The sequence below is a fragment of the Pteropus medius genome, unplaced genomic scaffold, assembly GCF_902729225.1.
Source record: "Pteropus medius unplaced genomic scaffold, Ma_sr-lr_union100, whole genome shotgun sequence".
Classification (NCBI taxonomy): Eukaryota; Metazoa; Chordata; class Mammalia; order Chiroptera; family Pteropodidae; genus Pteropus; species Pteropus medius.
The window spans coordinates 128,555-141,728 of NW_024356248.1; the positions used below are offsets into that span (position 1 = coordinate 128,555).

Here is a 13,174-nt window from a genome sequence, read left to right on the forward strand (position 1 = left end):
CCCACGGAGATCGCCGGCCAGAAGGTACAGGTGAGGCCTGGCCGCGCAGGCTACCAGAGCCCTGCCCAGCTCCCTCCTGCCACGGCCCCCAGCGGCCTGGCCACAGGGGTGCCCTAGGGCCCGCCCCTCCCTCCTGTCACTCATTCACCACTCCTCCCCTGCCTGGCCCAGCTCTCCGAGAGCCCCGCCTCCATGCCCTCATGCCCCCCAGTGGAGACCGCCCTCATCAACCAGCGGGACCTGACCGACGCCCTCCTGGACACGGAGCGCAGCCTGCGGGAGCTGGCCCAGCCTTCAGGTGAGGTGGGGGGGCTTTGGGGCCAGCAGACACCATCAGCACTCACATCCCGAATCCCCACTAAATCAGCCTCTCTCTCTCACAGGTGGCCCCCTCCCTCAGGCCTCGCCCGTGTCCGTCTACCTATTCCCAGGTGAACGGAGTGGGACCCAGCCTCCCTCGCCCCCTGTTGGGGCCCCTGATGGCAGCTTGGGGTCCTGCTCAGAGGCCAAGGAAGATGAAAAGGAAGAGGAGGGGGATGGAGACACTCTGGATAGTGACGAATTCTGCATCCTTGACGCTCCTGGCCTCGGCATCCCAGTATGTGGTGGGCAGGCTGGGCAGGGACAGGAAGTGGTGAGGGGGGTAGCTCAGTTTCTGGCTCTTCTGGAGTTCCTGCTGTGAGAGAGGTGGGAGGTGGTCTCTGTCTCGGGAGCTGGGGCTGGGAGGGTCTCTCTGGGGAGGCAGCCCTGACTCTGGGCTTTGAAGGAGCACGCGGGTTTCCAGAGGAAGCGAGACGGCATGGTGTCCTGGGCAGAGGGACTGGGACATCAGAGCAGGGAGGAAGAGGAGCAGGTGGTTAGTGGGAGTGGGGGGGTGAGGAGAACCATTTGGCTGCAAGGATGCTGGCCCCCTGGCCCCCAAGTGCCAGTGAGAATGTGACATGCAAGCAAGAGTCATGTCCCAGGGAGACAGAGCTGACAGGAGCAAGAGGCACTCAGCACCCTCCTGCACAGAACACTCAGATGTAGGCTGTGGGGACAGTGACCCACGAGGGTCATCTTATGTCAAAAACAGGGAGATGTGAGGACGGGAAAACAGGGTGTGGACTGGGGACAGCGTCTGTGCCACATGTTCACTTGACCTTCTCCCTGCAGCCCCGCGATGGGGAGCCCGTGGTCACGCAGCTGCATCCAGGTCCCATCATTGTGCAGGATGGACACTTCTCACGGCCACTGGGCAGCACGGACCTGCTGCGGGCACCCGCCCACTTCCCAGTGCCCAGCACTCGTGTGGTGCTGCGTGAGGTCTCCCTTGTCTGGCACCTCTATGGGGGCCGAGACTTTGGCCCCCACCCAGGCCACCGGTGAGGAGGAGAGAGTGCAGGTGGCAGCTGTGGCAACGGGGCTCACCCACCCAGGAGATGGGGCCTGGGCTGGGGTCTAGCCCTGACCTTCGGCAGCTGGTAACCTTGAGCTTGGTCCTCGGTTCCTCCTCTCTTGCCCCATCCGCTTCCCAGGAGAAGATCTCCTGCCCCAGACTGAGAGGCGTGCTATGAGGGGAGGGTGCGAGGGAAGGGGATTTCCCTGAGTCAGCTTGTCTCCTGACCCTCTTCCCAGGGCAAGAGTTGGCCTCACGGGCCCCAGGGGGTCCCCTTCCCGCTGCTCTGGCCCCAACCGGCCCCAGAATTCCTGGCGTACACAGGGAGGCAGCGGGAGGCAGCACCACGTCCTTATGGAGATCCAGCTCAGCAAGGTGAGCTGGGGACACGGGTTGCAGAAGGCCAGCTGGGGTGGGGGACACAGCAGGCCTTCCCGTTCCTGCTGCTCGGCCAGCACTTCAGTGCATGGGAGCTTACTGCGGCCCTCGTGTTTATGGAATGGCTGCCGGGCGGCACACCAGGTACTGTTCTAGATGCTGGATGTGGCGACGAGCGAAGCAGACCGAAGCCCTGCCTTCCTGTCGCTTGTCTGGTCGTGGAGGGAGGCAAGGAAGATACATACAGAGTGTCAAATGTGCTAAATGCTCCAAGGAATTAGAACAGAGAGGGAAGGCGGGATGTGCTGGGAGGAACAGGAACGTCCTCATGAAAAGATGCCCTGTGCGCAAAGAGGAGGTGAGCCGGGAGGAGGTTTTCAGGCAGAGGAGGTAGTGAGAAGGCTGCAGGCTGGGAGCATCCCCGGCATGTTCCAGGGGCAGCAAGGAGGCCAGCGAGACTGAGGCTGAGCAGGAAGAGGAGCGGGAGAAGTGGCCAGAGCTCCAACTGGGACCAGGCTGCACAGGGCCCTGCAGACCAAGGCATGGTTTGGGTTTTCACTAGAATGAGATGCAGTCAGCATGAGACAGTGACCATGCGGGGTGGCAGCAGCAGAGCGGGCGACAGTGGTCAGATTCTGGAGAGATTCTGATGTGGGAAGAACACAGGCGGGGCTGCCGAATGGGATGTGCGTGAGGTAGAGCGGGCCGGGCTGACCTGAGAAATGGTGCAGGTGGCGTGGCACGTACTGAGTGAGCCGGCACAGACTCAGTCCTCAGCTCACCGGGCTGCTGTGCTGAGAACTCGGCAAGGGTGCCCCTCTGAGACCGGAAGGGACGGGGAGCCAGGGAAGATCCCTCCGGGTGTATGGGGAAGGGTCGGAGGGGACAAGCAAGGGGGCCATCCAGGGAGGAGGGAGGTGACGGCAGCTCCAAGACCAGGTGGCAGCTGTGGAGATAACAGAGGTGCAGAGGGATGTCAGAGACGTTTTGAGGAAACAAAACCAACAGCGCTGAGGATGGAGAGATGGGAGGGCGAGGGACAAATGAGGGTTCACGCTTGGGGTGACTGGGCAGACGGGAAGGCCGTGGCAGCGCGGCCAGGTGGATCCCGGGGAGGAGGTCGAGAGCTCTGTGTGACCATGTAGATTTGAATTGCCTGTGGGACGGCCATGCAAAGGTGTCCAGGCGGCAGCCAGGCACGGCTCTGAGATGGGGTTGCTGCCGGGAAGGGTGGCTGGAAGAGGAAGGGGCTGGAGCGAGCCCCGCCCTTCCTGTCTGGGCCCCGCCTCCCTGACTCAGGCCTCCGTCCACCCCAAAGGTGAGCTTCCAGCATGAGGTGTACCCAGTGGAGCCAGCCCCAGGCCCCGTGGCCCCAGGAGAGGAGCTGGAGGAGCAGCCGCTGTCCCGCCAGGTGTTCATCGTGCAGGAGCTTGAGATCCGCGACCGGCTCGCCTCGTCCCGGATCAACAAGTTCCTGTACCTGCACACCAGCGAGCGCATGCCGCGGCGCGCGCACTCCAACATGGTACGGGGGCGGTGCCGCCGGCCACCCGGTCAGGGGGGCAAGGTCACATCCCACGCACACACTCACACGCACACACACCCCGGGGTCGTTGGTGAGCCCGTGGCCTGGTGCCGAGGGGCCAGGGAGGACGGAGGGGCTTGGGCCAGTTTAGCTGAGGGAACAGCCTGAGTAGGTTCAGGACTGACCAGACAAGAGGTTGAGGGTGGGAGGCTGGGACAGGGACCCAGGGCTCTAAGCCCAGCAGGTACCCAGAGCTTGCCTTCTGCCTTTAGCTTACCATCAAAGCTCTGCACGTGGCCCCCACGACCAACCTGGGCGGGCCCGAGTGCTGTCTCCGAGTCTCACTGATGCCCCTACGGCTCAACGTGGACCAGGTGAGTGGACTGGGCCAGGGCAGGCCTCAGGCGAGCCGAGCAGCCTGAGCCCCCAAGCCGACCTGTACCCCGCACCTTCCCCCCACAGGATGCCCTGCTCTTCCTCAAGGACTTCTTCACCAGCCTGGCAGCCGGAATCAACCCCATGGTCCCAGCAGAGACCTCCACAGAGGGTGAGAGTCTGGGCCAGGGAGGGGAAGGTCTTGGCCTCCTGCCTCCCAGCCACCCCTGAGCCCATCTCGGGTCTGTCCCCATCCCCAGCTCACCCTGAGGCCCAAGTCCAGCCCAGCAGCCCCCAGGAAGGGCAGCCCGAGGCTGTAGAGACAAGTGGCATCCAGGAGGCTGCAGGCGGTGGACAAGGCCCGTCTGAGCAGCAGCCCATCTACTTCAGGTAGGGCCTCAGGCCCGGGGCCCTGGGCCAGGCTGCGGGGCCTAGGTCAGGGTCTAAGGGACCCCCTCTCCTCGCCCCCAGGGAGTTCCGCTTCACGTCTGAGGTGCCCATCTGGCTAGATTACCACGGCAAGCACGTCACCATGGACCAAGTGGTAAGTGGGGCCCTCAGACGGGCTGGCCCCATGGACCAGAGCCTATGGGCTCCCCGATCTGCTCAGGTGTGGCCTGGTCTATGGGGGCCAGGAGGCCAGGGCTTGTCTCTAGGCACCACCGGCAGCTGCGTTGGCCTCCAGTGGCTCCCAGGGGCTGAGCTGGTTCCTGTGCCCCATCATATAAACCCACATTCCCTCTCCTCCCCCAGGGCACGTTCGCCGGCCTCCTCATCGGCCTGGCCCAGCTCAACTGCTCTGAGCTGAAGCTGAAGCGGCTCTGCTGCCGGCACGGGTGAGCCCGTCGTGTGCTCCGGGCCCTGATCTTCCCTCCACTCTGTCCCTGGCTGGCTGCGAGGCCTTGGCCAAGACATCACCCCTCTGTGAAATGGGTGCAGGCATCCCTCTGCCCAGGGCTGGGTGGGGCCGTGGGGAGTGTTGGGGTGCCTCAGGTTCTCGTGGCCCTATGACGCCTCAGCGTGTGGCTCCACCCCACCCCTCTTTTCCTCATCCCAGGCTCCTGGGTGTGGACAAGGTGCTAGGCTATGCTCTCAATGAGTGGCTGCAGGACATCCGCAAGAACCAGCTGCCTGGCCTGTTGGGGGGCGTGGGCCCCATGCACTCAGTTGTCCAGCTCTGTGAGTGTCTGACTTTGGGGGCCCTTGAAACTGCCCATTCTCTAGGGCAGCCTAGAAGCCACCATTGGGAATAGGTGGGAGAGGTCCTAAAGCAGGGTGGTGGGGGCAGAGCAGCCTTGGGCACCTCTCACAATCCCGTTCCCTCAGTCCAAGGGTTCCGGGACCTGCTATGGCTGCCCATCGAGCAGTACAGGAAGGATGGGCGCCTCATGCGGGGGCTGCAGCGGGGAGCCGCATCCTTTGGCTCATCCACGGCCTCTGCTGCCCTGGAACTCAGCAACCGGCTGGTGCAGGCCATCCAGGTAAGAGGGGGCCCGGCGTCCAGCCGTCAGGGGCAGGGCAGGACAGGGCCGGTCTGCCATGGCACCCCATGCCGTCCCCAAAGTCTGAATGTACGGAACATTTTATCAAGAAAGTCACTGAGAGGAAAGGCCAAGTGGCTGCCCTGGGGTGCACAGTGGCTCCCTTGCAAAGGGTGAGTGCCCCCAGGCTTTACTGGGTCTCCGCCCATGGCCCTGTCTTGAAGAGGAGGGAGGGTCTTTGTTTACAGACGAGGAAACTGAGGCTAAGATGGGCCCTGGTTCATTCAGGCCCTGATCTCTGCCAGGCCCAGGCGGACCCCCAGGGAGTTGTCCTGCAGTGGGGTGATGGGATGGGCGGGTGTTTGTGGGTGGTCATAGCTGGTGTGGAGCGAGCATGCAGACTCGTGAGGAACACAGTACTTTCTGGGCCCTGCAAGCTCAGCCCCATGGAGGCAGGTGTAGGTCTCTAGGGAGGAGGCAGGAGGGCTAAGCAGGCATCTGAGGGCCCCCCAAGGGTGTTAAGCTGGGGTGAGGCACCGCCAGGTGAGGAGGTTGGGTGGGAGGGAATGCCGCTGGGTGAGAGTGAGGGTCGAGGGTAGAGCAGCCTCAGAGAGAAGGCAGGTCAGACTCAGTGATAGACTCATTGAGCCATGGGGGTGTGCGAAGGGAAACCCCCAGTCTGCAGGGCTGCCCCAAAGAGCTGACGAGGCCAGGCAAGGCACAGTGTGGGGGAGGCCATGCGCCCAGCTTAGGCAAGCTGCTTTGGGGTACCCACGGCACAGGGCACACGGACGTGGTGGTCAGGAAGGAGGGGTTCGGGGCCAGAGGATGTCGGAAGCAGGCCCTGAGGAGGCATGCAGTCCCCTGAGGCCCCCTGATCTGGCTGGCGGAAGCCTTGGCAGGACCCTAGGAAAGCGTGGCTGTGGGGCAGGGGCAGGGGCTCCCCGGGCTGGGGGTCGGTCGTGTCTGCCTGGGCCAGCTCTCCTCATGCGCTGTTCCTCGTGCTCCCCCAGGCCACAGCTGAGACGGTGTATGACATCCTGTCCCCGGCGGCACCCATCTCCCGCTCCCTGCAGGACAAGCGCTCTGTGCGAAGGTTGCGCAAAGGCCAGCAGCCTGCTGACCTGCGGGAGGGTGTGGCCAAGGCCTACGACACAGTTCGAGAGGTAATGACGCCCGGCCCTGCTTCCTATCGCCCTACACCTGCCTCCCCACCAGACCCTCATGCTGACCTCCCTCCTCCACAGGGCATCCTGGACACGGCCCAGACCATCTGCGATGTGGCGTCTCGGGGCCATGAGCAGAAGGGGCTGACGGGTGCTGTGGGGGGCGTGATCCGCCAGCTGCCCCCAACGGTGGTGAAGCCCCTCATCCTGGCCACAGAGGCCACGTCCAACCTGCTCGGGGGCATGCGCAACCAGATCCTCCCCGAGGCTCACAAGGACCACACGCTCAAGTGGCGTTCGGATGAGGCCCAGGACTGAGCACCAGGTGCCTAGGACTCCAGGGCGCCGCCTGCCCACCGCGCCCAGCAGCCCAGGGCCACCTCGGCTCCCTCACCCCCCAGAGCTGTGGCCCCCAGCTGGGCGGACCAGGCCCTCAGGGGAAGGACAGAGAATGACCCTGCTCGGCGCCTGCTGCCAATCGCCGTGGGAGTGGGGCCGCCCTGCCTGGGGCCTTGGCCCTGTCTCTGCACTTTTTCTCTGGGGAGAAAGGACACTGTCCCCACCACCTGGGCCACACTGCTGCCTTGCCCCAGGATGGAGGCTTTTGGAACCTCAGACCCCTGACCCCACTCAGCCAAGTGTCTTTCTGTGTCTCTGGAGGAGGTGGGGGACAGATGCCGTGTGGTTCAGTGTATTATTTTTAAGCTCCCGAACGTGTGGGTCAGTGTCTGCATGAAGTGGAATAAACTGCCCACCGCCAGCCTCCTCTTCCTGCGTACCTGGACTGCCCTGGCGACTCCCAAGTCACCACCAGGGGTCGCCACACCCACCACGCCCAGCAGGACAGGGTCCTGGGCCCTGGCCTCTAAGCCTGTCACCTACCCATCCCTACGCTCCTTCCCTTGGCTGTCCTGCCGCCGCACTGGGCTCTTGCTCACCACCCTCCTGGGGGGCCCCGACCCTGGCCTCACTTCTGATGTGGCAGGAGCCAAGTGGAGCGGGGAGGAGGAATGGCTCTTGCCGGGCACTTTCCCAGACGATGTTTCTCGGTTCTATTCCTGCAAGAGCCCAGGGTCCAGCCTTACCTGGGACCAGGTGTGATGGTTTGGCTGTGAGGATGCTGGACCAGAGCAGAGGGTGGGGCCGTGGGTACCCTGGCGAGTCTCAGACCCTGACTGCATGTCCTGAGGCTACACCCTTGGTATCAGAGCCTCAGGTCCCTCCTGATAATCCCTGCGCAACTGACAAGGACCAGGAGGTCCAAGGCCCTTCCCGGAAAGCTGGGCCCTCTGGAGGTGCTTGCACCATCCCTAGCAGAAGGCTTTGCAGGTGATAGAGCCTCTGCCCTGGGGTCCTAGATCCAGAGCACTGGAGGGGGAGGAGTGCTAGGCATAATGCTGTGGCTAGAAGGGGTCCTGACAGTGGCATTTGCACAGAAACTTACATGGGATCAGGAGCCCATTGTCCCACCCTTTCCACACATGCACTTTGCTAAGAACAAGGAAGAAGGGCAGCTCAGGTGGTGTCCCGCCCTGCCCCGCGCCCCAGGAGCACTGCACCAAGGCCGCTGGGCCCGTGGAGAAACTGAGGAACAGACTTAGAGAACCCTCACTTTGCTCGGCCATCTGCAGATCCCTCTGTGGTGAGCCCATTGTGTCCCTGGTGTCCCATCCTCAGTAAGAGATCTGCACACTGAAGGCAGAAGTTTTATCCCGGTGGACCTGGGGTCCTTACTTCCTGAGGTCACGGGGCAGCAGGTCGAGCTGAGGGGAAAGGGGCCAGGAAGGCGACAGGCTCTGGAAGGCCGGGGTCTGATGCCAGTGAGAAAGCCAGTCAGGAACTCAGCCTGATGCTTCCTGGAGCCGCCCCACCCTGCCCGGCCGGGCACAGTCCAGGGTTTCCTGCCCTTCGAACCGCACTTGTGATCGATATTGACTGACGGCAGGATAATCATTAACCGCCGCCAGGGGCTGGGCCAACGGCTCAAAAGGCACTGGGCGCAGGGCGTCCTCACTTCCTCCTTGTGCCCAAGGGCCAGCCAGGAATCCAGGTAAGAGCCTGCCCAGGTGGTCAGACCCTGCCACCCCTCTGTTCCAGGTACTCCTGAACCCAGCTACCTCTCTGCAGGGTCCCCGGCCTTTCTGAGGAAAAAAGGAAGGGACCTAGGCAACCACTGGGTGACTCGAGCAAGTCCCTTCCTTGTCTGGGCCTCAGTTTCCACCTTGGGATGGGGGAGCAGGACTCCTAATGGGTGATGGCACCCCTGTACTGCTGCCTCTGCCAGGACAAGCACTCATTCTCACCTGGACATCCTCGGGAGGACCTGCTAGGCTTTGGGAGCGGGGAGGGGGCATCACCAGCTCTGGTGTCTTCATTCACGGGCCTGTCCTCCCAGGCGAGGACTACTCCCCAGGGTCCCCCCACATCCCACCTTGACTGTGCCCTGGGAGGACATCACTTCAGGGAGGTTACCAGGCGGGCAGACCTCAAGGCCCTGCTCTGTGACCTTGGGCAGCCTACTCTGCCTCTCTGGGCCGGTATCCACTGCCGAGAAAGGGGAGGGCATGGCCCAAGTCCACTCTAAAAGCTCCTCTTTCTGAAATGTCCCTTTGGCAGGACTGGCACTGGAACCTGTCACTGAAGCTTCTTGGGCCAGAGCCTGTCCTGGGGTATGAGGACACACTTTGCAGGAGAAAGGTCTGCTCCCGAGGGCCTTGGGCCAACTCATGGACCCCAGCCAGCAGCTCCCACCTCACTCCCCAGCAGGGGCGGACCTAAAGGTTGAAGGGTGGGTGGCTTCCCACCAATCTAGGCCAGTAAGATGGCGGCGGCGCAAACCCTAATGTCCATATGAGGAAGCAGCAACAGCTCAGAGAGGTTAAGCCACATGCTCAAGGTCACCCAGCTTTCAGCTCACCGAGGTGCTAAGTGTTCTTCCAGATGGGCGGCTGCTTACAGCCCTGTTCCTAGCGTTCCGCCCACAGGTCTGTGTATCAGCATCTTCTCAAGTTCCCTGTTCTCCCAGTTTCCCTCCCCCTCGCCCTTCCCTGTGTCTGTTTGCTCGGTCGCTTTCTAGTTTTCCACCCGCCCCTCTCATCTGCTTCTCTTTCGGCCTCTCAGCCTCCCTCTCCCACTTTCTCTGTCTCCCCTCCGCCCCACCCTTCTCTCTGTCTCATCTTCTATGGGGCCATCCTTAAGGCTCTGGGCATTCGGAGGTCCCCAGAGACAACGGAAGCCCTGCGGTCCCTCGCGGTCCCTCTCTGTCCCTCTGCCCTGTGGCTGCGGCAGGAAGGATGGGCAAAGGGCAGAGGACGGAGGCCGCAGCAGCCAGAACTGTAACTGGAGCCTGGCTCTGGTTGGGAAAGAAAGGAGGAAACCAGGAACTTGAGGACAAAGGGTGTAGGTGTCAGATGGGGCAAAGGCTGCCCCGGAGCTGTAAATGAGCCACTCCCGGCTTTATGAGCACCTCCGGGGTTGAGGCTGGACTTCGCCCACAGGAGGAGTGGGCTCTGGATGATAAGGAGTCTCAATAAAAAGCCCACGACGCGACGCGGGCCGAGGCCCGGGTGGCTGGGTGTGGGGTACTCCCTGGACTTCCGCCCGAAGGGAGAGACCAGGCGAGCAGGGCCCAGGCCTCCGAATGGCTCCCACCCTCTGTAACAGCAACTCCATGTGGAAGTGCCCACTCATTCCAGTGGGGCTGCTGTTATCTGGGGTGCGGGCCAGTCCCCACGGAGAAGCAGAGGCAGCTGCCGCCCAGCAGACCAGCAGCGACCTCCTCGGCTGTGCTCCCAGGCCCAGGATGGCAACGGGTGGAGGGCCGTGGGCAGGCTGCCGAGACCGAGTGCACAGGGCTCTGACCTATGAGTTGACAGCCAGTGCTCTTGTCTCCCCTCTGGCTGCCAATTCCATAGGTCACAGGTATGTTCGCCTCAATGTCAGCCACCAGGACCTGTTGGGGAGGGCCGGCATTGCGGGGGTGTCCCGTGGGCAATGAAGAGTGGCTACCCCACTGCATCACTCAAGGCCCGACGCCCACCTATCTCATTCCCGCCTTTCTATTCCCTGTCTTTAGGTCCCACCTGTACCGACTGCGCTGCCACAAGCCTCTGTCTTTCGCCCATGCTGTTCCCTCTGCCTGGAACACCCTCCCCAGCTTTTCTGCCAGGCTCACACTTACTAACCATTCCGAGCTCTACCTAAGCATTTACGACCTCCAGGAAGGCTTCTGGAAGCCCACTTGATCCTAAGTGCCCGCCCGGGCACCCCCAGAACCCCATGCTTCCCCTCAGCGCTGCAGTCACCCAGGGTTTCCATCCTCCCCGCCACCTGTGAGCTCAGCCCCAGCCCAAGCGAAGCCCAGGTGTGTGCTCAATGAATGTTCAAACAGATCCTGAGCCTCTGTCTTCCACTCCGAGGAAGCACCACCAACATCCAGTGTGGCCAAGGGGTCTGGCCCCAGTCTGTGCTGGGGGCCCCCCGCCCAACACAAGGCACCTGAGCCGCCTCGCCCTCTGCTCGCCCCTTGGTCCTCTCTCTTGTCATTCTCATTCCCGACTCCCAGGTCCCCCGGCCCAGTTCTGGTTGGTGGTAGTGGGGGTGGCAGCCGAGTGCACGAGCCTGTGGCTCCACCCCTGCTCCATCGTCCCACAGTAGCCTCACTCCTTCTGGGCTTTTAGACGTGGAATTCTGGGGAAATTTCCACTTGAACAAAGAGGTTTCTGCTGCTAAAAAAAATAAAAATTTAAAAGTTGGAGACACTGACCTAGGAATAAAGTCCAAATCGCTTAATCACAGGAAATGGTTCTTGAGCCCTTTCTGTGCGCTGGGCACTGGCATACATCAGTCACCTGGAATCATCCTGGCCACCTTGCAAGGTAACTGTTGCCGACCGGTTTGGGAGATGATACAGGCTCCGAGAGAGTGAGCATTTTGCTAAAGTCACAGTGTAAGTCAGACCTTCTCTCTCTGAGGACTCTATGCAGCTGACAAGCCTCCTGCCTGCTGCTCTAGTCCCTACGACATTGTCACTTGTCCCTTTCCACATGCAGTTGTGCTCACGCTGCCCAGTCAGCTCTGAATTCCTGGGCCCCCAGCTCCTCTGCTGAGAACCAGCCCAGATGCCCCTCCTCTGACTCTGAAGAATCTGCTCCTCCACCTCTACCGGCACCAGCTCCGGGCCTCTCCTACCAGCCTCTTATCTCATTCCCAAAGAAAGAGAGAGAGAGAGAGAGAGAGAGAGAGAGAGAGAGATAGCCAGCACAAGCCAGGCTCTGTGCTTATCTTATCCTCATGCTGGTCCTAAACTCCTTGAGGGTAAAGTCCATGAGTCACTCATCCTCCCGAATCGGCATAGCAGGCCTTCAAGATATACTGGCTGAATGGCGGTGACCTGAACTCAGACTCTCTTGGGGTTGTCAGGCCCCAGAGTATCGGCTTGGGGTGGAGGGGGCGGCGGGCAGCCGCCTGCCTGGGTTTCCTCCTCCGTCTTCCCCTACAGAGCCTCTGATGGCTCTCAGAGGCTGTGTCACAACTCGTGAGCGAGGTCAACTCGTCTCCCTCTGACTGGCTCTTTGATCTCCACTGACCTTTTCCCAGCGGGCCCCGGGCCTGTGTACTTCTTGCCTAGACTGGATCCTGCTCCCACTCCCTCTCGAGACCCCTCCCCCACCCATTGACTCCCATGATGCTCTGCAACCTCACTTAGAGCCCCTATCACACCCCATCACTGACACCTGGCCATTCCCCATCACCTGTGAACCCCTGGGAGCAGCAGCCACGGACTTTTTGTTTCCCGTAGTCTCAGAGACTGACCCAGGGTAGGTGCTTAATAAACGCATGTTGGACCTCACCTGACGAGAACTGATTTACAACTCCTACTACATTGTCTTTTGACATACATGTTGCCACAGGAATATAAACATGTTGGAATGGCGTCTGCCTCAGGCCTGATGGGTGTCGACTGATTTATGGGACATGTACCCTATTTCCTCTCTCATCTGAGAGAGAGAGAGTGGCATGGACCATATCTGGGGCTTTTCCATCTCACGTTCCAGAATACGTACTTGTTCTTTATGCCACAGAGAATCCCTAGGAAGTTTAAATGGAAGAGTAGCCAGATGACACATGATGGGGCGCATTTGGAGATGGATTGTGGGAGAGCGAGTCACATGAGGGGCCAGTGAGAGCGACATTTTCGGTTTCTGTGAAATACAATAAGGTTGTTGAGGAGGAGTCAAGGAAAGAGCAATCGCGAGGGGTTAGGGAGAGGAATGCTGGGCGGCCAGATTCGATGAGAGAGTGGAAGGCAAGGATGTGAGGGGGTCCTTCGTCTCTTCTTGGGATGCGCAGACTGGTGAAAGAGCCCTTAAAAAAGAGGACTGACTGGAATGGAGTAAGGAAAGCGACGTTATAATTCGTTATTATGACGCTTGACGTTGAGATCTTCCTATAATTTACATAATGGTTAATCAGTTTCCTCAATACCTTTTATCCAATCATGCCACCTGCTTATAATGGCTTAACAGACTATCTGCAACCACTCCAGGCATTTCAAAGAGAGGAGCCTATTTAAGGACATTGGGCAACAATGAGTCGTTAGGGCCGCAGGGGCAAAGAGAGGAAGATGATGTTAGATTATAGATAAATGCATAAATAAATGCCTGCTGAAGGACTGACCACATACATGAATGAAGTGCTTGTGGGGAGGTGGGTATCAGTCGCCTGGAGCCATTAGCACAGTGCCAGCAGGTAGGAGGCCCTGTAAATGGCAGCCATCGGTCTTCATCACCATCACCGTCACCACACACGTGAAACAATCTGATGCTGACCGAGAGTATGTACAAATTAACTGTTCCAACGGCAAAGAAAG

General features: G+C 60.8%; 1 protein-coding gene across 1 annotated transcript in view; it reads left to right on the plus strand.

Annotated features, from left to right (window-relative positions):
• ATG2A (autophagy related 2A) overlaps positions 1-7,071 on the plus strand; it is a 21,474-nt gene extending 14,403 nt beyond the window's left edge. Inside the window, exons 28-42 of the mRNA XM_039860479.1 lie at positions 1-30; positions 172-298; positions 384-598; positions 1,156-1,364; positions 1,618-1,753; positions 3,075-3,281; positions 3,554-3,655; positions 3,744-3,828; positions 3,917-4,046; positions 4,128-4,200; positions 4,410-4,492; positions 4,714-4,835; positions 4,983-5,137; positions 6,151-6,303; positions 6,385-7,071. Of these exons, the coding sequence (XP_039716413.1) occupies positions 1-30; positions 172-298; positions 384-598; positions 1,156-1,364; positions 1,618-1,753; positions 3,075-3,281; positions 3,554-3,655; positions 3,744-3,828; positions 3,917-4,046; positions 4,128-4,200; positions 4,410-4,492; positions 4,714-4,835; positions 4,983-5,137; positions 6,151-6,303; positions 6,385-6,621 (2,064 nt within the window). The 3' untranslated portion in view covers positions 6,622-7,071. The remainder of the gene's footprint in view (positions 31-171; positions 299-383; positions 599-1,155; positions 1,365-1,617; positions 1,754-3,074; positions 3,282-3,553; positions 3,656-3,743; positions 3,829-3,916; positions 4,047-4,127; positions 4,201-4,409; positions 4,493-4,713; positions 4,836-4,982; positions 5,138-6,150; positions 6,304-6,384) is intronic.
• The last annotated feature ends 6,103 nt before the right edge of the window (positions 7,072-13,174 follow it).